This window comes from Lytechinus variegatus, chromosome 12 (genome assembly GCF_018143015.1).
Source record: "Lytechinus variegatus isolate NC3 chromosome 12, Lvar_3.0, whole genome shotgun sequence".
NCBI classification, from domain to species: Eukaryota; Metazoa; Echinodermata; class Echinoidea; order Temnopleuroida; family Toxopneustidae; genus Lytechinus; species Lytechinus variegatus.
Window position 1 is genome coordinate 12,181,751 of NC_054751.1, and position 23,645 is coordinate 12,205,395.

General features: G+C 35.6%; 1 protein-coding gene across 1 annotated transcript; it reads left to right on the forward strand.

Moving 5' to 3' along the window:
* The first annotated feature begins 514 nt into the window (after positions 1-514).
* LOC121425118 lies at positions 515-23,374 on the forward strand. The gene is made up of 12 exons (XM_041621103.1): positions 515-741; positions 4,653-5,176; positions 5,868-6,170; positions 7,528-7,766; positions 8,319-8,410; positions 8,997-9,247; positions 10,115-10,170; positions 10,831-10,942; positions 12,266-12,427; positions 14,251-14,342; positions 21,643-21,732; positions 22,930-23,374. The coding sequence occupies exons 1-12, from the start codon at positions 575-577 to the stop codon at positions 22,945-22,947; spliced, it is 2,106 nt and encodes a 701-aa protein (XP_041477037.1). The 5' UTR covers positions 515-574; the 3' UTR covers positions 22,948-23,374.
* The last annotated feature ends 271 nt before the right edge of the window (positions 23,375-23,645 follow it).

Sequence of the window (23,645 nt, forward strand, 5' to 3'; positions counted from 1 at the left end):
TGAAATTATGTTCATAATGTTCTGGAAATAGATGTGATAATATGAGAGAGGTAAACGAAGGAAAATGTGTATATGAATATCAGCAAATAAGATTTAATACTGAATAACTTCTTAAAACGTTTGTTTGTGTATATGTAAAATTATGTGTGTATACATTTTTTTATTCAAATAAAGAAGACCAGTACCGGTTTAAAAGAAAAAGAAAATATATATTTGAGGTCAATGTTCCGTCCGCCAAAATGTCAATTAATAAGCAAAAAAAAGGAAAACGAAAGAAACAAAGGTTTGTTCGGAACAAATCGCCTGGAAGGAACAAATTGGCGAATATGCGGCGAATATGACGATCGCACCACCCAACAAAATCCGGAACAAAACGGCGGGTAAGGAGCCGCCGATAAGTTTCGCCGGTACTAATCGACTGCCCGTTTCAATTTTTTATGACACCGGCCATATTGATATCGTGCATGCATATCTCTATATATGCGCGCGTGCATGCAGCACGCGCGCGCATGATCGACACAATTTAGTATCCGGTTTCTTTATAAATTCATGCCTTCTTTTCAATGATTTCATAATGGAGAATCATGATTTGACAGGAGTAAATGAGCATCAGTTTTCGCTGGATTCATTCACCAGTGATGATACAGAACATCATGTTGACAAGTTTGGAGGGTCTGATACATCTTTAATGGGAAATGTTACTGTTTCTGTACCTGACGCCGCAGTTATCGACACGACCGGGTAAGTCCAGCAGGCCAGGCTAGGGATCCCCCGGCAGTTCGAAGAGGTACCGTTACGTTAGCCGGTTAGGCGTGTCGTGTTACTGTTCGTTAGCTGAGCTAGCTTACTTTGTTTTACCAGTCCTAGTAACTTTGTTACTAGGGTGAGTAATTAGTAAATCATTCACTGGAACTTGCTCACTCAATCACTGCAACCATCATGAACATTCTGGGCCAAATCGTGATTTTGAACTTTTGGGAATTGGGAACCACTCACCAGCTCACCATACTCACTACGCGCACTTGTTGTGTACAACTACAAGTGAAGTGAATGGAGGTGGAAATGGGGAACTGTGCGTGTGACTGAATAAAGCGCTGCTGTATGAAGTGAACGGTGGTTCCCAATATCACGATATAAAGTCGATAATGCCATATTCAGCTTGTAGGAATGCCAATGCAGTGTCACAACACACACTTTTAATTAAAAGAATCATAACAAAATACCGAGGTTTTTTTTTACCTAACTGCTTAGACAGCTGGCAGCCGTCTGTTTCGAGGAGTTAAAAAAAAAAATTCTCCTCGTACACCTCGCTATCGTGCAGCCACCATTAGGGGACTTGCAATGCAAATACCCCCGTCAGGGCTTTTCAATTTTTGTCTTTAATGAATAAAAATTTTGAAAATTAATGGGCATTGATTGCCAAAAAACAGAAAAATCAAGTTACAAGGACAAAAACAGTGACTTACCTCGGCTGTCGCGCAAATTCACTTCCCCGTTTTATCCGATCTTAAGTACATAAACATATGGCCATTGAGTCCCCTGTACAGATCGCGCTAGAACGTCTTCGGTCTCTGTATTTGGTGAGTGAAGCCAACGGAGTTCAGCTGAACAACTAACATAACAGAGACCGAAGCTTTTGGTCTACTGACTGCTAAGAAAGCATGAATGTCTGTGAGCAAGCAACCAGGGGACCAACGGCTTAAGGTCCTCTCTGAGTAACCTGGTAATGAGGATAAATGCCTTACCAAAGGGCACTGGCGCACCACTTGGGAATCGAACCCGGGTCACCGGAATCGGAAACCCCTGCTCTACCGACTGAGCTATCGCGCCTCCAAAATAAAGCTATTGTGACCAAAAATACTAATTTCCAGTTGAATTTTTTTATTTTAAAAGTAACACTAGATGAGCACTCAAAAACTTGAATTTGGGCATTTTTTTTGTACCCCCTCTATTGGTGGAAAGCAATATGTCAAGGAAATTTTCATTTTTAATCTATATTTTTCGTATAAAAAAGATACATGTAATGAAGAGAATCAAATTCACTTCAAGGGGAATGAAACCATTGGAACATGTGGACTTGTGTGTAAAGAGTAAACTAAAAGAATAAGAACAAAGAAAATTTAAGAAAAATCAGACAAATAATGAGAAAGTTATGAGCATTTGAATATTGCAATCACAAATGCTATATGGAGACTCTCCAATTGGCAATGTGACAAAGATGTGTGATGTCACTTGTGAACAACTTTCCCTTCGATGGACTATAAACTACCCACAAAATTTATCTTTGATACAAACTCTAAATCCATACTGTTTTCTTTGAAAATTGTATTACATGCCCTCCTATAGAAAGAATACATGATCTACTGATAGATGTGATAAAAGAGGCAGTTTAAGTACTGGGACAGTTGTTCACAAGTGACATCACACATCTTTGTGGTATTGCCAATTGGAGGATCTTCATAGCATTAGTGATTGCAATATTCAAATGCTCATAACTTTCTCATTATTTGTCAGATTTTTTTCAAACTTTTGTTGATTTGTTTCTTTGATTTTTCTGTTTTCACACAAGCTATCTTGATCCAAAGGTTTCATTTTCCTTTAAGAGCCAAATTATTATGATGATTACCTGTAATGGAATCTGATAATGTTAATCAAGCATTTGTTCTAAAGAAAAAGAGAAAATAAGCCAAATGGCCCAACCATTGCCAACCTTATTTGGATTTAGCCTTGAGGACTTCGTGATGATATTTTAAAATATATTGACATACTTCTTCATTACGAAGCCTCAAACCCCCTCCCATATACATATATAAGAGACAATTGTAAACAAAGTTGGATTTCCATAGCCATAGGAAATCCATCTTTGAAGATAGAAACATGTAAATTTGTGTGATTTATCTACACACCTTCATACGCCTAATGCGTATAAAGTGCAAAAAATATGTTAATAAATAAAAAGGTGAAAAATTAGAGGTTTCTTACCAGACTGATCTAATGTAGATCCCTCGATCCATTCATATATATACCGCACATACAATAAAGCTTGACCCTTGAACCGCTTCATTATGATGTACATGTACGTAGCTTCGATACACAATATAACAAAATGCTGTTTTGAATAACAATTTATAGATAAATTGTTATTTAACAAATAAGATTTAAAACTTGATTTAAATTTGAATAATCATTATTGTAATAATAATTATTATTATTTATTTCGGCAATGAAAATTGAAAGAAATTGGTACAGTGTATACACATTATAAACATAACAGAGTATAGATTGAGCACCCACTGGACTGCCAGGGTCAAATAAGGTTAACTTAATTACTGCAGTCAATAAAGACCATTTGACCCTATCCAGTGGGTGCTTACATAAAACAGAAGCGGGTAAAAGAGTGGGTATGAACAAAAATGTTTAAGATCAATTATAATAGAATAAAATAACATAGGTCTACTTAATAACACTTCATCTTAACTTAGAATATCGAAATTAGCTGTTTAAATAAAGAAATAATGAACTTGTGCAAGGGAGCTTATAAATGGTCATTCATTAGGCATGAAATTTTTCCTTAGTTCATTTGTCCATGAAATAAGTGAGTTTACAACCACCCCAGAGCACAAACTTGCCGGCAATTCATCCCAGTAACGGGGAAAAGAATTGATGGCTGAAAGGTGAAGTCGATTTGTTTGCGCTCGGAGGTGGTTGAACTTCACGACCTCCAATTGTTTATAATATTTATAATCAAGTTCGACAACTTTATTGAAGCCCTTTTATTCTTTGCCAAGATCGATGATAATGCCCTGACTAAGAACAGTAAAATTATCACACCTCTGAACCTGTCAAAAATAAAATCAAGTACATGTAAGAAGGATAGTAACAAGTTGGCAGTAATAATCAAGTATGACTGGTCACCATTAATTACCAACAAACAACAACAACACTTGTGGGTAGTATACTATGACATCGATATGCAAAATGGCCTTAAGAATTTGGGAATTATAATCTTGTCTTCCTTCGCAGAGAGGACATTACATGTACCTTGGACTAGTCCGTCATACATTGTACAAATGGGCAGTACTGAAAAGTGTCTGCCTACGTGTATCACAGTTGCAGTACATGTAGGAGAGCATGCATGAGGGAATGCTTTGTGCATACATGTTATGATGTTTGAGCTTAGTCTGTCCAGATAGTGTACTCATGATCTTGACTTCTGTGAACTTGGCTGCCGTACTTACTAGAGGCTCTCTTCCGAGTGACATTTGGCTGCAGCTGATATGTCCATCTACCCTTGATGGTTAAATGTACATGATTTAATTTTTAGGGGTAATCAGAATCTAGTAATCAACACCACTGTATAATTTCATAATATAAGAAATCAATTTTGTGAAGTCAGAACCTTGGTTTTTCGGGGAATAAATGTGTTATAAGTTCCTCACAACATTAGCTAGCCATTTGTGAAGGAGGAGAAACCCAAAAAGTTGTTAAAAAATGTTTAAAAAAAGGACAGATTTCAGCCGTCTAATATTCCATAGACCATTTTGTGAAAAAAGAGTATTTTTTATTTTGCAAAAGAGGCTTAATTTACTTTAGTGGTTGTGTAAAGTGTGTTGATTTATTTTTGAAATTCATGTGTGTTTTTTCATTTCCAGTTTGGTAGCCTCTTTTTCTAATGCTCATCAGACCATCCAAACAGACTCTCCTCTCACCTCTGGAGCTGCATCCACCAGCATCGGACATGTCACCCTCTCAGATATCAGCTCGAACCTCCGACGGCTATCAAGTGGGCCGGGAGGGTTGCTTACTGGTACCGTCATCAGTCCAGAGTCTTTACGGGCGGTCACCAATATCTTCCAGACCCTACCGGAGAGTCTTAATCAACAGAGGGCACTGTCTTCTGGACCTGCCGTCATCATTGGTGAATCCATGAACAGGGAGATACAGGAGGATGGTGATGGACTGTCTGTTGGCATCAATCTGGTCGCAGGGTCGTTGGGTGCACTCAGTGAGAAGGAGGTTGTAAGGACTAGTAGTCTTGGTGATCAGACTCAGTTAGGGATGGAGATCTTGGAGGTTCAAGACAACCCATTGTCTTCTATGCCAAGGAGTACCAATGTGGTTTTCACTGCAAATACCAACACAGTAAACTTAGTTGGCAATGTAGAACTAGGACCAGGTTAGTTTTTTTATTATTCATACAGCTATCCAATAAATAGCTAAATGCCCTGGCTCTTCTTTTGCCTTTCATAAACTGACCATACTGCCTTTTCTCTTTTATTTTTAGTTTCGAACCTGCCTTAGTAAACTTCAAAATTTTCAGATCTTTGTTAGGGCAGGGGAGGGGGTAAATCTTTGTAAAAATTACAAACCAGTTTTCACATCGTTAGCTTGCATTGTTTGATAGTGTCTTTAAAATAATGTGACCATATGCTGTTTGAAGGTTTGCATGGTGGCATGTACAATCGCTGATGTGGTTTATGGTACACCATGTGGAGTGTTATAGAAACAGTGGATAGAAAAGGAAAGGATAGGCAAGAAAGTGGAAATTTGAGAGTAGAGTATTCTTTCTTGGAAGTAGTCCTGAAAAGGACTGTAAACCAGAAGAGATTGATGAGTTGAAAAAACAGCTTGAGTAGTAGGACGGATGAGGAGATGCTGGTTTGAATCGGCTAGTATAGATGATGGTTTACAGTCCTTTTCAGGACTACTTCTAAGAAAGAATGCTCTCCTCTCAAATCTCCACTTTCTCGCCTATCCATTCCTTTTTTTCTTCTATCCACTGTTTCTGTAACACTTCACATGGTGTACCGTAAACCATATCAGCGAATGTGACCATAGTTTACATCTTCTGGGTTTTTATTTCATAGGTGGTGATGGAGAATCTATAAACATCATTGATACCCTGCAGACGGATGTAGATGATTCAGTACCATCATCCTCCCTCCTTGAACCTGATTCCCAGATACTGGTCGGTGGCAATGACAGGGTGGTAGAACCTAACGAAGGACAAGAGATCCCGGTCACATGCCAGATCCCTACTCATGAGTTAGCAAAGCTTGTACAGACTGTTGAACAGGCCAGTAGCAATGTAGGAGAGCTAGATAGCAGCAATGACTCGGTCAACCTAATCAATGTTGTAGGAGTGCCAAGTGTTGAACTCTCCAGTACAGGTATGTATATAGGATTCATCATCCCTATGTTCCTACCTGCTGCTCATTAAAGGAGAATGAAACCATTGGAACAAGATAGCTTGTGTGAAAACAGAAAAATCAAAGAAACAGATCAACGAAAGTTTGAGAAAAATCTGACAAATAATGAGAAAGTTATGAGCATTTGAATATTGCGATCACTAATGCTATGGAGATAGCAAATTGGCAATGCGACAAAGATGTGTGATGTCACTTGTGAACAACTCTCCCCATTACTTTAATATATATTTCACTTGAATTGCCTCTTTTATCACATCTATCCATAAATCATGTGTTCTTTCTACATGAGGGCATGTAAAACATATTTTTTTTAAAATACATCATGGATAAAGAGTTTGTATCATCATAAGAAAAAGCAAGAGACATTTTGAGGGTATTTTATAGTCCACCAAAGGGAAAGTTGTTCATCAGTGACATCACACATCCTTGTCGCATTGCCAATAGGAGGATCACCATAGCATTAGTGATTGCAATATTCAAATGCTCATAACTTTCTCATTATTTGTCCGATTTTTATCAAACTTTCTTTATTCTTATTCTTTGATTTTTCTGTTTCTACACAAGCCTATTTGTTCCAAAGGTTTCATTCCCCTTTAAGGATATTCAACTGTTATCGACAGTTATGAGTGTGGGAGTTAAGTATCTTTTCTTATTAAACTCCCATAATTATTTTTTTTTCACTATCAATCCCTCAGTTATCAAATGTAACCAGGTAAGGGTTCATAAAGCTGTTTATAAGATATGTGTAAGCAACTTTACGAGCGACTGGTGGTCCTTTAATTCTTAGGCGCTAAATCAACATCAATGGTAATTTGTTGTACATCATTTACCACAAGAAAGGATCACTAGTCATTCGTAAAGTCACTTGTAACTTACGATCAGCTTTCTGAAACACCCAACAGTAATGCTTTATCCTAATACAAGTTCAATCTTCAGGTACACCTATGAAAGGCCATTATTAGTCATATAATACAGCCAGTGGTGGATCCAAACAGAGGCACAGGGATGAGAGGAACACTCAGCCCCACACTCCTCTATATCATCAGAATCATCCACTGAACATACCTATTGATGTAGCTTAATTTTGATAAGATTATCAGTCACACCCCCTCAATTCAAATTCATCTTTTTTTCTCTGCGTCACCTGTATTTCAAAATCCTGGATCTGCCACAGAAACGACTAAGTCGGCTATGATGATGATGAAAATTTGGATGATGGTGATAATGACAATAATTTTGTTGTAAATGGTGATGATGATGATGGTAATGATGATTTACATTCTATGCATTCTCTCTTTCATAATATTTGACTTCACAGGTCAGCTTGTTATCCGCCAAGGATATGTGGTCTGTACCCAAGATGGAGAAAACTTGGTTGCCATGGCACAAGATGATGATGTTGCCCTAGCAACGAATGATGAGCCAGTGGAATCGGTAGAACCAGTGGAGTCGGTGGAACCAGTGGAACCGGCAGATCCTGTGACTGTTGACATGGCATCAGATGTACCCTCAGCCCCAAAACCGGAAGTAGAAGAAAAAACACCTGTAGTAACCGAGGTGCTTTTCTTTAACATTTTTTTTTCTTCTGTTATAGAAAATGTCCTAGAAATTTGAGCAGTTCCCACTCTTATTAGACAGTAATATTATGTTCAACATTTTAATTGATGAAATGGTCTCTAATCAATTGTTTTCTTAGCTTGGATGTGTATGTACCAAAGTTATGATTATCAGGACAGTGATGATGATGTTGAGTAAGAGGAAGATGATAATGATCATGTTGAGGATTATTAGGATGACAATGATGAGAGTGATGATGATGATGATGATGGTGACGACGATGATAATGATGATGATGGTGGTGATGAAGAGGATGATGATTGATGATGATGTGGATGATGGTGATAATGACAATAATGATGTTGTAAATGGTGATGATGAAGATGATGGTGATGATGATGATGATAATGATGATGGAGGAGATGATGGTTTCAGTGATGATGACATTGATGAGAATGATAATTATAATGATCATGTAAAATGCCAGGATCCTTCTTTATATTTTAATGGTCATTTGATTAAAAATGCTGTCCTTTTTATGATTTCTTACAGAAGAAGAAAGGAAAAGGAGGCTGGCCAAAGGGAAAGAAAAGAAAGAAAAATATCATTGAGATGGCTAAAGCTCCCAGACCACCATCATCAGCGTAAGTAGAATTCAAATAAATGCGCATAAACATCATAGCTTTGGAGCATGTATATTACGAGTTAACACTAACTGGAAAAGAACCTGAATAATGGATGCTGTACATATGCATTCATGGGTAGTCCATTGAGTCCAGTGTTTAAATGTTAAAATGCTTGGCTTACAGATGTTTCCTTGGTGTAAACCATGCCCTTGCCTTAGCCTTGAGAGTCTACAAGAATGTAAAACGGAATGTACATGGAATGGATTTTTCTTGTTTTGCAAGAACATATATGTTTAAATACCTACACAGTTCATTTCCTTTATTCCTCTGTGTACAATGTACCAGTAAATTGGGTTATACCAATACGTATAACAACATGCAAGAGAAAAAAGTGTGGAAATTTGTGCGCATGAGCCTTTGGAATACTTTTCAGTGTTTCCGATGACCTCGATGCACTATCTATTATTGTACATTCATGATAGATACAGTGAACGATAATCTGAAATAGAACATTTGAGAATATTAATATGTTACACTACATGTAAAAAACTTGTAGGCTTCATAGGTTTAATGAATGAAATGCGACCAACCCTGTCAACTGTAGGTACGCCATGTTTCTTGCTGAGCAGAGAGAAGGGTTCCGTGCCAGTCACCCTGAGCTGGTCGGTCATAAGATTTCATCTAGCTTGGGTAAGATGTGGAGCGGTCTAGAAGCGGATGTGAAGAAGAAATACTTGGACATGGAGAAGAAGGACAAGGAGAGATACATCAAAGAAATCAAGGAATACCAAGAATCATCCAGCTGTCAGGCTTTCCTCAAGAAACAAACTCAAAATTCTGTCAGAAATTTCACTGGTAATTCTTTTTTCTCTGTTATTGCCATTGTCACCGTTCAAATGTGCTGTTAAGATAAAGCCTTGTGTGGTTTATTTTGACTTTGGCTCTGTGCTTGATATGTAATGACATATTTTTTGGCATATATACCGGTATATGGCATATTTTCATGTTTGAAAACATTGATCATAGTCAAGTGAACAAACAAACTGTACATTCAATTTATTAATTTGGTGTTTTCGGCTCCTTGATAAGTCAACATTGCCTTTGTCATGTAGATCCCCACATCATTATCTTCTTTGCTGCATACATGTTGATTGCAGCTCTTGAAGATGAATGCCATTGTAACGATTTCAAAATGAGTTCATACAGAATTCGATAAAATCACAAAACAAGTGTCTGTATAAAAAAAGTATATGCCAGATTATTGTGGATAAAATTGTGTTATTTGCTTAGAAATAAGCAAAAGAAGCATGAGCTTTCACCAAATTGTTGGGTCTTTTTCCCAAGCAATAATGATAAATCGTCCCAGGTGTGTCTTTTTCTTGCGATAGTTTTATCGTTTCAGCTGAGATTTCATGATTTCTCAAAGTTCAGTTTACTGTGCCAGATCTAGATCCAGAATGATATGGTGACAATTCACCTTGGTTTTAAAGTCTTTCTCTTTAAATCGAGTGTTTACTGCAACTTCATTTAGTTTGAAGTTGATTGTTTTGATAGTATTGTCTCTGTTTTCATTACATTTTAATTTAAAACCCTAACAAAGGGGGGGGGGGTTAGGGAACTGTGTCTTTTAACCAAGTCCAACAGATTTATTGTAGGGGCTACTCAGTTGTTAATTTGTGTGTGTTTGATATTTGAATTTGTTTTCTTTATCTTACTCTGTAGAAAGTGATGAAGCGATGAATGAACAGGTGTCAAACATGAGCAAGAATGATATTCTGGTAAGTATCCCTTGATCAAAATGGAAATAAAAAATAAATAAGATGGATAATTGTTTCAAGAGGCAAAAATGGCAGAGCAGCAGACAGGGGCCCCTTTCATAAAATTTGTTTCAATAACAAATTTGCAATATCAGTTAAAAATAAGTACTAGTCTTCAATCTAATTGAATGATTGTAAATTTATCATTATAGCAAAGAAGTTTTGAAACAGTACCCTAGTATATGTTTTAACAAAACACAATGGATGGATGAAATTAAGTAAGAAAGTTATGAATTTTTATTTCTCTCAAGTAATGTCTTTCACCTGGATAGTGGGAACACAATACATGCTTTGTGTTCCGTGATGCTAACAACTTACTTTGTATGTCATGAACACAAAGCACACTACACGTATAGGCATGTAGCAGTCTTCTACTAGTAAATGTGAACATCAAATTACCCCATGTATATTTGTGAATGTTGTACACCTGTATGTCTTATTACTGTTTGGAGTGTGGAGAGTATGACATAAAAAAGAACATGTTAATGGATCAGTTTTACCTGAAAGTTTATTTTGGCTGTATTACCTGTTAACTACTGGTTATTGAATATAGTTTTTATAATGTGCATTAAGGATTGGTCTATTTTACCTTCTTTTTCTCTCTTTTCTCTCTTTCATTAGGGCTGCAATTATCTTCAATGCAAAGTGTGTAATATGTATTTTCACAGTGATCATAACATGTCGCAGCATTTACTTGGCAAATATCACATGACCATACTGGCTGCAAAAATATGTAAGTATATCAGAGCATTGCATGCTTTTATCAAATTGAACCCGAACTCGACTAGTTGCACTGAACAATCAATTTCGAGTGAAAGTCTTTAAAATTAATGTTAATTATCAGATTTACAAACATGGAATATTGAGAACTAGGCCAATGAATTTAGTAGTATGCTGGCAATCTATAGCACAGAGACGCAAATGAGGGAGTGTGTAGTATAGTTGCTTAAATGACAAGTCCACCCCAACAAAATTTGATTTGAATAAAGAGAAAACTCCAACAAGCATAACATTGAAAATTTTATCAAAATCAGATGTTAAATAAGAAAGTTATGACATTTTAAAATTTCGCTTAATTTCACAAAACCGTTATCTGCACATCCTGGCTGGTATGCAAATGAGGAGACTATGACATCATCCACTCACTATTTTATTGTATTTTATTAGATGAAATATTCTAGTTTTCTCATTGTCAAGTGATACCTGAACATGTGGAATTATCATTGTTTGATACTATATGCTTCAGTCAAGTTGGTCCTTATTGTCAAATCTATAAGAAATGAAATATTGTATAATTCAAACAATAAAAAAGAAAAGAAATAGTGAGTGATGGACATCATCGACTGAGTCACCTATTTGTGCATATCACTGTTTTGTGAAAAATAGGAGAAAATTTAAAATGTCATAACTTTCTTATTTTACATCCGATTTTGATAAAATTTTCAGCACTATGCTTGTTTGATTTTTCTCTATTTATTCAAGTCAGCATTTTCTTGGTGTGAACTTGACCTTTAAGAAAAATGTGTGTGCAGAGAGAATGATATTATTATTATTTTGCTATAGTCTCTGTGTATAAAAACACAACTCTGACATCAAATTCTATGTATTTTCATTAAACATCACTTATGAAATTATGATAAAATCATTATGATAAATTATAAGTACGACTTCAAAATGGGAACATGAATTATATCATGAGTTTGTGAACCCTATTTTGAATAATTAGACCTAGCTTGTAAGCATATTATGCTTTTATTATCAGGATTGGGGTAATTAATCTCACCATGTCTAAGTACTTTGAGCAGTGTTGCTGAGTTTTGTCTCACTATATTTGAATAAGACTTGAAATACTTGAGGGCCTGAATGTATACAATTCATGCTTCACTTTAAGTCACTTCACTTTGAATGAAAAACTCTTCATTTTGCATTTCTACTTCTTATAATTAGCTAACTTTACCAGAATCAGTTCTTTATTTTGTAATTTATTGATTTGTAGAAGAATAAATGAAATGAAAAAAGAAAAAAAATAAGTCAATATTTTTCAATATCTTGACAGGTGAGATGGACAAAGAAACCCTTGGTTTGGATGAACTGGAAGAGGGCGGGTCCCAACCTGAGGTACCATCAACATCAGATGATTGTAAATCATGTGAATGTTTCAAAGATGGTATGCCACATACCGAGGGATTCAGATCAACATTCATGGATCTACATTTTGGTACGTTTCACGCTGAATCTTTGGTGACACGGCGTATGCTTCTGCCACATTTGCTCGGTTGTAATATCTCATAGGGCATAGGGTTAGAGATAGAAGTATAATAGAGTGTTTGATTCAGACTAACATAAAGATAAGGATTAGGGTTTATTTAGTTTTGGAGGTTAAGTGTTATACCCCTAAAAGGACAGGGGGGTGTTATGATGGCCACCCTCGACACTTCGCGCAATATTTCCAAATGCAAACAGATAGTGCTGCAAACCTTTTTGTGGGAAGCCTCGCACAACTTTTGAAACCAAATTCGCAACATACATGTATAGCATTGCGATGCTACAGGACTTTTTACAAGACAATGTCATGCCGAAAATGGCTCGTTTTCTACTTTGTGTACTAAGTCTGTGGGAGATGAAATTTATAAAAGGTTGATTATTTACATTCTAATTGGTCTGCTTAATTAATTTAGGGTTTAATTTAGTTGTTAAATGGTGTCTAATAATTTCCACTGAAAAAAAATGAAAAACGAAAGATGAAAAAACACAGAAATACATTAAAAATTCTAAAAACAAATAGATACATAAGGAAAAAATTAGCTCTCTCAATTTTTCTTTGTGGAAACCCTTTAATAAATTAGATTACAAAGATGACATGTGGAAAAAGAAAGAAAATTTGAGGTGAAATTGGGTTTGCAAATAATTTTTATCATGAATAAACTTGCATTTTTTATTCATATTAAATAAAGATAAAAAAAATTCAGATTTTTATTGTACTGCTTGTAGTTTGAAAAGTCGATGGAGGGGGTAGGGGGGGCAGTCCATCCCGAATACAACATTCACGAGAATACATCATTGTATACTCTATTTATTCTGTACTTTATTTTATATCAGCTTATTGTAAATTGCAGATGGATTGTATAATACTGCAGTCACATCAACTAAATATCACATGTCAATAATGTATCCAGGCCCATATTCTAAACTCTGGTGTAAAGTTGTGGTGTAATTACATGTATGGAAAGCCAAATCATGTATGGTTACAAATCTCTAACTATATATATAGGTTCAGTTTATCAGCTTATTTGACACCCAAGTCATTTCGTAACTGTCAGGGATGCTAAATTTAAGACAGTTAACTTCACCATTAAGAATACGGAAAGAGCCTAGTGAATATTAGAAATATGAAATGTAAACAGTATTTTGACATCTTAGGATTCCCATAATTTTAGCAGAGTTTGATATTTTTAAAGTTAAAAACTTTACTTCAGAATTTGGGCCCTACGATGCCTGACATTTCATTACTGTGACAGTGTGACTTTGCATGATATTGCCCATTGATTTCTAGAATGTAATTTTGTTGCAAAATTTGTGCATATTTTCTTATATTTTCAAATGTTTAATGATAATTTTTCCAATTTTTTATGTGCTTATATCAGAAGACATTTCTAATCATTTTACAAATATGTTATAACAATATCAGGAAATCTTTTAAATCTTAATCTGAATTTCAAAAATATGACAGCTCAAAGAGCACACTGTTTATTACTGTATTTTCAAGATAAAACTTAATGTCATTGTCATCATATTATCATTACATGGTTCAATTTGTAACAACTTGAAATTATATTTTTCTTCAGATTTGTTTTTCTTGAAGTTTTTTTTTTCTGTAAGCCTTCTGGAAGCACTGAGAAAATCTTTACAAAATATGTTATTATTCTAGGCATGTTCATTCCTTGATCAATAATGAAATCCTGATCCATCCTTGGCTTGTGATGATTAGTTATGGATTTTTTTAGATCCCTCCTGTGATTGTGTTTTTTTTTTCTTTTTCAGAGAGAGAGTTAGAGCTGAGGGAATTAAGACGTCACCATGCAATCAGTATTCATCAACAGATGTCATTACGCAGGAAGTACAAGATTTTACAGGTGGGATACTTTTTTTCTCTTTTGATTTCAAAATGTGAGAATTTTTTTTGAAAATCCCTTTTTTCTCTCCCTCTCTCCCTGACTCTTTCTCGCTCTTTTGCCTCTAACTTTCTAACTACCCAGAAAAATTTAATTTTCATTTTTATTTGGATAAGTATTTATCCTAATGCCTATTTCATTTATTTGTGGGTGTGGACTTTAGATGATCTATTTCTTTAAAAAGAATGAATAGTCGGTACTACTCAAGTACGTTATACTCTGCACTATAGGCGTACTTAATTTCATCTTGGAATTAAATCCTGAATAAGATTATCATTTAGTGTGGACTCTGTGGTCAATGGTTATTTGGTTTCTACTTTCATGCCCATATGATTGAATATCAAATTTTATACACTTCTTCACAAGCAGTTTTCATTATGAAAAGTCCTCACTTTCGTTGCTACACTCATAAAATTAAGTACAGACTTTTTTGGTAATAACATGAAAAAAACTTTTTCAAATTGCCCCCTTTTGCCGGCTCTGCACTTTTATAATGCAAATTATTTGAGTTATACTATTTTATCTTTGCCAATTTCCAGGTCTGCGCTGCACACATAATAGTATTTCAGCATTTTTTAAAAGATGATATTAATAAAGGCAACCTTTTATTGCCTGTTCTGCCCTTAATCCAAACTATTAGAGTTATGATATTTGAGTTATACTTCGTGTCTAATTTTAGCATGCTATGATTTATTTCATTCCAGAAGCTCATTTCCTCTTTACTTTTGATTTTTTGATTTCCTATTTTTTATACTCTTCTTGGACTATAAATTTTAAGTAAAACTGTGCTCTGTCCCATAATTGTGCCCGTCTTTCCTCTCCAAGTGCATTTTAATCTTAACCCTAAAAAGACGGGGGGGGGGGGGCTGATTCAGCCCCCCCTCGACATTTTTCGCGATAAATCCGCTGCGCGAAATTTTTTGACCGCGTCGCTCACTATTTACTTTCAAGTCTCGCGCAACTTTTGAGACCAAAATTGTGACCCCCGGGTACGCGGTTCCAAAATTACTTAACATTTCGTAAGTGCATGCAGACCCAAAATTACTCAAAAACGTGAATTTGTGTACAAATCCAATGCAAATAGTGTTCTTAGCCAAAATTCATAAATGTATCATTATTTTTCCTTTTACTGCTTAAAATCAATTAATTTCATCTTTTTTATGGTCAAAATAAAGTCCCCGACAATTTCCATTGAAAAAAAATTAAAAACAAAAAGTCGAAAAACAAAGAAATACATAAGAAATTTAGAAAACAATAGAATACATAAGAAAATAAAAGTGATTTTGAAATTTTTTTTAAATCAATTTGATCAGATGCCTATCTAGAGTATGTGAAACAAAAATTAGCATTTCAGGGGCATAATTTTATTAATTAGAGCAAACTTATGATTTTATGCATAAATTAGCATAATCAATGAGACATGAGATTTTTTGCAGAATTTGATGTTATAGTTTTGTAGATAATGCCATGGGTAAGGCATGTGCCAATTTTCGTCGCGATCGTGCGATCGACGGCCGAGATCATAAGGGGGGGGCTGAATCAGCCCCCCCCCCCCGTCTTCTTAGGTGTTGAAATAGCCCAGTCTATTTAGGGTTAAACCATTCTTTCCTACCACTCACTCTCCTTTACTTTTTAATCACTTTTGCCTTGTTAATTAAACATTCTTTCTTGCCACACACCTCTCCACTTTCTCTGATTTATTGTCTCTTTCTCTCACACATTCTCTGTTAAACTTGATGACTTGAATTTTCAACAGGGAAATCAAGCTCTCATTGTGGTTGATGCTTTGCATTTAAATGATGGCAATTTAAAAAAACAAAGCTGAATGTTTCCCGATAACAGGATCATTTGTGTCAAAAGAATAAACTTGAAGCTTTTTGTGGTTTCTTTCTTTAGTTTGCATCCCTAACTGGTCCCTGGATATTGTTTTACATTCTCTGTGGAGATTATATGTTCCCATAGAAACATTTGCTTATTAGATGGTAATACCCTTTTGGTACAAACTTCAAAACAACATACCTTAATTTGAAAAAACAAACTTAATAACCCCCATTCGGGATTTGTGAGTACAAGATAATTTGGAATTTGTTGTTCTGTCCGTCAGTGCGTTCATACCTTCTTCTTCATACGAAATACCAGGGGAGCGTTTCAACATTTTTGTCCGACAAGATTTTAGACTTGACAACTTTCTTTGATTGTCATTGACTGAGAAGCATGTTACTCTGGGACTTGTCAGATGAAATCTCTTACAAATCCTTTCATGGGACGCTCCAGGTATTTAGTCGGTTGAGAATTAAATATAACTTTGTTATATAGCTGAAACTATTGGGACCACAGAACTTTTCAACTTACAGTCTGACCGCAGGTCCGTATGCTATTGAGCAAATGGGCCAGATTCATCCAAATCATCTCGTGGCTGAATCCTCCTTACAAAATCTATTGATTCATGAGAATTTCTTTCTCTAAGAATTTACCTACTTTAATCTCAAGTCAAATTAAATATCATTGCACTGTCAGATAGAATGAATATTACTCTTTCATATTGGTAAATTATTTTGTATGAAATATTTTGATTAATAAGTGAATTTTAGGCCTGAAAATGTGCATCAAAACTGAATTTTCTTCCTCTGTTTTTTTGTTGTTGAAAATTTTGCAAAACTTTTTACTTGAGCCTCAAAGATATCTTTATCACTACAAAGTTGTATTTCTGTACCTCCTCACAATGTCACTCTTAATATGCGGCACCTTTTAATTGGGCAAAGAGCACACTTTTCCCACCAAGGTACAAGACGAGATTTTGGAGTAGCATATGAAATCTAGTGTTCTGATTAGCTGGATGAGGCTTCAAATTAACAACCTCGCATAATGTGATGAGATTACCACATGGAGAGTGTGACCTTGCCTTGAACCCAGCGCTGGAACTGTTGAGTGTGTGGTCTCTTTGACCAATCAGAGTGCAGTATTCTTGTTTTCAAGCTGCTTTATGTACTTTGCCAATGAAGAGTGTGATCTTGACCCAATTAAACCAATTTTTGTATTGAATCCTGTACCATTTCAAAGCATAAATATTCAGCTTTATCATGCTCTAAAAATCATTTGGGCTCAAACAAAAATAAAGTGTAAGAAAAACAACTTTTGTCAAGTGAAAATGATAATTTTTGTTGCATGTTAAGGAAAAAAAAATTCATCAGTATTACAAAATCTTTAAATGAATCTGAACACATGACCTGAAAGAGTGATTCTTCTCCTTTATAATGTTACCAAAATCATGAACTTTGATGTAATTTTAGAGCAACAATGACCGAATTAAAAGAGGTTTTTTGATCTGCATCAAGCTCATTAAATATGCTAAACCTCTCTAGTCATGAATATCACTTGGATGAACGAAGCCACATTTTTGGGCCCTGTCTAGTGCCTACTGACTGATAGAGGAATTTTACTTTATAGCCCTGAAACGACTGGGATATTTTGAAGTATAAATAATCCCAGGGGAGGGGGGGGGGGGGTGGATTGACCACACAATCGCAATGAAAAACTGATTGGCACATACATTACTAATGATTACTCATTGCATAATCTACAAAATGGTCTAATCAAATTCAATCTCATACTTCATAAATTATGCTGATTTATAGAAAAAATCGTAGTTTTGCTCTAATTGACCAAATAAGGCCCCAAAATAGCTATTTTTTAATCCACTGATTCTCTTTTAGGATTTTGATCAAATGTACATTAAAAAATATATCATAATTGTTTTCTTGTGTATTTTATTGTTTTTTTAATTTTTTATGTATTTTGGGGGTTTTGTCACACCTGTGAAACAGAGAGAGACTATAGGCACCGCTTTTCCGACGGCGGCGGCGACGGCGTCAACACCTAATCTTAACTAAAGGTTAAGTGTTTGAAATGACAGCATAACTTAGAGAAAGTATGGACCTAGTTCGTGAAACTTGGCCTTAAGGTTAATCAAGTATTACTGAACATCCTGGCAGATTTTTTAGTCACATGACCAAGTTCAAAGGTCATTTAGGGTCAATGAACTTAGACCATGTTGGGGGAGTCAAAATTGGACATAAGGTTAATCAAGTATTACTGAACATTCTGCCTGAGTTTTGAGTCACATGACCAAGGTCAAAGGTCATTTAGGGTCAATAAACTTTGGCCAAGTTGGGGGTCTTTGTTAAATTACCATCATAACTGTGAAAGTTTATTGGTCTAGTTCATACAACTGAACTTGGACATAAAGAGTAATCAAGTCTCCTTGAACATCCTGTGCTGCTATATTGAATTGCGTGATGCAGGTGAGACTGCCAGAGGCGCTCCACTTGTTTTACTTTTGTTTCTTTATTAATTTTTTTTCATATAAAAATTACCAGTGTGTTTTTATTCTGATAATGAACAAGATAAGTTTTATTTAGTTTAATGAACATTAGTTTAAATAAATATACATATGAATTTTGGCATTAAAAAATGCATTGGATTTGTATACAAAGTCACATTTTAACAATTTGGGTTCTGGCTTACACTTACGAAATATCAGATAATTTCAGAATCTGTTATCGGTGGGTCGCAAGTTTGGTCTCAAAAGTTTAAAAAAGGTTCAAACTTGTATGGCATGTTTTGCATAATCGATTCATAAAAAATTGCTTTGACTTAGATTTATTTACCAAGGAATATATGAAATTACTCGATTTGCCGAGTACAATTGCTCCAAAGTTGATTGTACATTGAAAATCAATAAGAAAGTATAAGGACCTGCTCTATACTGTGAAGCATAGCAAGATATTGGGCAGCAGTGTCCAAGTTTCTAATCAGTAACAAATACTGTTGATAAACTGGGAGAGAAGAGAAATGAGGTAGGGGCACTTGAGAGAGGGAAGGAACATTTGGGAGGGAAAGCAAAGAGAGATGATGAGAGAGAGAGAGAGAGAGAGAGCGAAGGGGCTTTTGAAAGGGGAAAGCAAAGAGAGGAGAGAGGGAGAGAGAGAAGGACTTTTGAAAGGGGAAAGGAAAGAGAGGTAATGAGAGAGAGAGAGAAAGAGCGAAGGGGCTTTTGAAAGGGGAAAGCAAAGAGAGGTGAGGTGAGAGAGAAAGAGAGAGAGAGAAGGACTTTTGAAAGGGGAAATGAAAGAGGTAATATGAGATAGAGAGAGGTGGGGGGGGGGGCTCTTGAAAGGAAAATAAAGAGAGATGGTGAAAGGGAGAGAAGAGCTAGGGGCAGAGAGGGAGAGGGAAGGGGAGAGAGAGAGAAACTAGGAAGAGAGCCTAAATTTTATGAGTGAATAAATCAGTGATGTCGCTGAAAGAAAGTCTCCCTTCCGCCAAATCGTTGGTGAAGCAATATTTCTCCGGTGGCAATTATTGCTTATTTAGGTTGACATGCTGACCCCATAAATCACAATATTGTGAGAGGTGGAAGTACCAATCACAGAGCACATATTTCTCTTTTTGTAATCATCTTCAAACTCATGTTTCTTTTGACTTTTTATGGCTCATTTTCTTGAATGATAACAAGGCTCGACACTAACACAGGAGTTCAGTAATTTTTTTAAAGGGTTTGATACTTTTAATGACAGATTCTAGTAAATTGTCATTGTATATCAGTGTGCTACTGCTGTCTAGTACCCACCCTTCAAATTATACATTGTTTCTGTAGAATACCTGCAATCAGCAATCAAATATGCTTGTTTTTCCTGAACTTTAAGAATGTCTTAATCCCGTCTGAAGTAAACACAAAATATATTTTGACCCACCCCCCCCCCCCCCCTCAAACAAAAGTCCTTTCTGTCTTGGTCCTATGTATAGTGAAAATTGTTAGAGGAGATTGGCATATTTATTTTATTCAAAGGTATTTAAGCGAGGTAACAAGATCATGACACTGTTTTTCATCTTGGTCTTGTGTCAAAAATAGAAAGACATCATATGTACACATAAATTTTCTTTCAACAGACTAAATACATGTGAGCATAAGAGTAAATCAAGATTATTTTATTGGAGATAAGTAATGAAGCGTAAATGAATGAACAAATGGAAGCAATCAAACATTTATAACTATAGTCAATACAAAAGGACAATAAGTGTAAACACGATAAAAAAAAAACATTCAACTAAATGTTTATGTCATCAACATGTGGAATTACATAAGTCAATAATAGATGGCTTACAGTAGGTAAATTTATTTATGAAGGGGAAAGTTGCTTAAGCATTTAGATATCGGAATAGGACTAGGAACAATCTTTAAAGAAATGTTTTTTTGTAATTCGATTTGAAGATGTTTTATGGAATTAGAGATTTTCAAATTACTGGGAAGTTTGTTCCACACTTTCCACATTGGCATATTTGAGCGATTGTTTAAATGATTCTAGATTTATAAAAGGGATCATTATATAAAAAAAGATGCCTTTCTTATATTTTTATTGAGCTCATAATTTTCATGTGATATTACAACATTTATCCAGAATTATTCATTTAATATCTTCCACATCATAACTTTTTTAGGTCAAACATGTTTATGTGATCCTCACAAATTTACAAACGACTGGAACATAATCTTGGGTCGTAACTCAATTACATAAGGATATATCACTTGGCATGAGAAAGGGGTACTAGTCGTGCCTAAAGTCATTTGTATCTTACGAACAGCTTTATGGAACACCCACCTGGATTAGTGAATTAGAATGGTGAAATGCACTTTTTGGAAGATTTAGCAATACTTGAAATAGGCTTTGATAGATTTGATTAGGCCTAGGATGAGTACCCTTTTTTACCATTCGATTGCTCATCATGGTACACAATTGAATGGTTTAAACAATCCATGAATCTCAATTCCTGGATTACAGATCACAGAAACAGGTAGACCTACTTTAAAACACGACCTACTGGTGGTCACAAATAATGAGGGAGTTGACTCATTTGAGCTTCCCATTTCAGCACCTATGACACACCTGAATGATGCGCGGTGGCTGGCGGAACCGTCATTTTCATGTCTTGAAAGAGTAAAAATTTTTGGAATTCATTATGATTTACAAATTAACAAATTCCTTTTGCTGTCTTGTGGTTGTTTTCAAATACCGAAGATTATAGCCATGTACTTTCGGTAATCAAATGTCTCAAATCAATAATCAGCATTTGATTAGTGTAAAAAGTCATATTCGGTCGCTGATTGTCGGTAAACCGATTGAATGCTTCGATGGTTTGGGTTTTACTTCCAGGCCTAGATATTATTATCATTCTTCTTCTTACATTATTCATACCTTGACAGGAAACAATGCAAAAGATGGAGAATGACCACCGGAATCTGAAGGCTTTTGGTTCAAACGTCCAGTCAAAGCTTGATGGCCTATATAGAATGGTAAGATTTATTTTAAGATCACTCCACTGGTGATTGAAATTTTTAGTGTGCCAATTTTTCTTTGTCTAATCCTAGTGATGGTATGTAATAATCAGCTATTTACATTTTCTACCTGGAAAAATGAGATAGGGTGGTAAGCATGTTGAAATTACATCAGTTGGGGCATGTCTTAACAATAGTTAACAGTAATAATAATAATAATAATAATAATATAGGTATATTTACCCAGGGAAGTCACTTCAGTTCTGAAAACTGTTTTCCCAGTGGGCCCTGCTATTATTACCCCGGCTTTAGTTGGGCTGCCTAGGCGCTCAAAGCATTCAAGGAATTTCTTCCTACCGGGTACCCATTCACTTCACCTGGGTTGAGTGCAGCACAACGTGGATAAATTTCTTGCTGAAGGAAATTATGCTATGGCTGGGATTTGAACCCACGACCCTCTGTTTCAAAGTCAGAAGACTAATCCACTGGGCCACAACGCTCCACAGTAGTCAACAAGTCAGCCAACAAGTAGTCAATAAGAGTGAACTTATTTTCTTTTCTTTGAACCACACCAGGACAAAGTCTGTGATGTGATAAGTCCTGTTTAAAATTGTTCATTTCAATAGTTAACAGTAGTCAACAAGAGTGAACTTATTTTATTTTGCTCTAAACCACACCAGGACAAAGTATGTAATATGATAAGTCCTGTTTAAAATTGTTCATTTCAAACTATTTGATAAACACAAATTGTAACACGAGTTATTAGTCAAAATTACTTTAGTTCGCATTAGTTCTCATTGTTTATACCTTCCAATTCTTATGCATTATTCCGATTGATGTTTTACTTTAAATTTGGCTGTGTATTGTTACTTTGATTTTGTTGTGCTTTGTGAATGGAAAATGAATAAATCACAAATCTGTAAACCATTCTTTTTATTTGTTGAGAATAAATGACATTTTAGTTATGGAAAATAAAAATTACATTTTATTTATGGATGAATATATTAGTATTTGCAAGATCTTACAACGAGACAGAACAAATATCTGCTAAATGTCGGGAACTTAGATAAGAGGATATGGAACTTCGATTTTATTAACATTTGAATCTCAACTCTTTGCATTGTAAGTATGTATGTATCAGTATGAATTGAACTTTCGATGTTATAACGGCTATTTATATATTCCCTTTTCATCCTCTCCTCTATACTTCTACAGATTTTATTCTTAACGTAGCAGTACACCAAGAGGTCAGAAGCTTGTCTTCAATGATCTCTGGATGATCGTACAGCTTCATATATCAGGACACGGTTGTACTACCTGCTGGCCATGTAGCTGAGAGGGAGAGCTCACAGGAAGTTCCAACCAGTCATTCAGTCATCTCTTGCCGATCATACAGCTTCAGCTAACAGGACAAGGTTGTACTACCAACTGGCCGAGTAGATGAAAGGAAAAGCTGATGAAGAGGTTTAACCAGTCGTTATTCATCTCTCAATGATCGTACAGCTTCAGCTATCAGAACACAGTTGTACTACCTGCTGGCCATGTAGCTGAGAGGAAGAGCTGGTGATGTGGTCCAACCAGTTGTTCAATTATATCTCGATTATGGTACAGCTTCAGCTATAAAGTCACGGGTGTACTACCTGCTGGCCATGTACCTGAGGGAAAGAGCTGATGAGGAGGTCCAACACTGGAGACTATCGCCTAAGAATAATTTCTAGTCCTCCAATGGTGTTGTTCTCTCTTGAAGACCAGGCAGTTAATTTAGCAGTTTAGACAAACTCATGTAAGCCTAAAGCATAGACATGCACTTTGGGGCCAGAACCCAAGTTAAGACAACTCTAAATCGCTTGAGCAGTCCAGCAGATTCAGAATTGCCCCTCAAGAGACATCAAAGAAGGAGACTGAAGTCCACCTTTTCTTTGTTCAACATT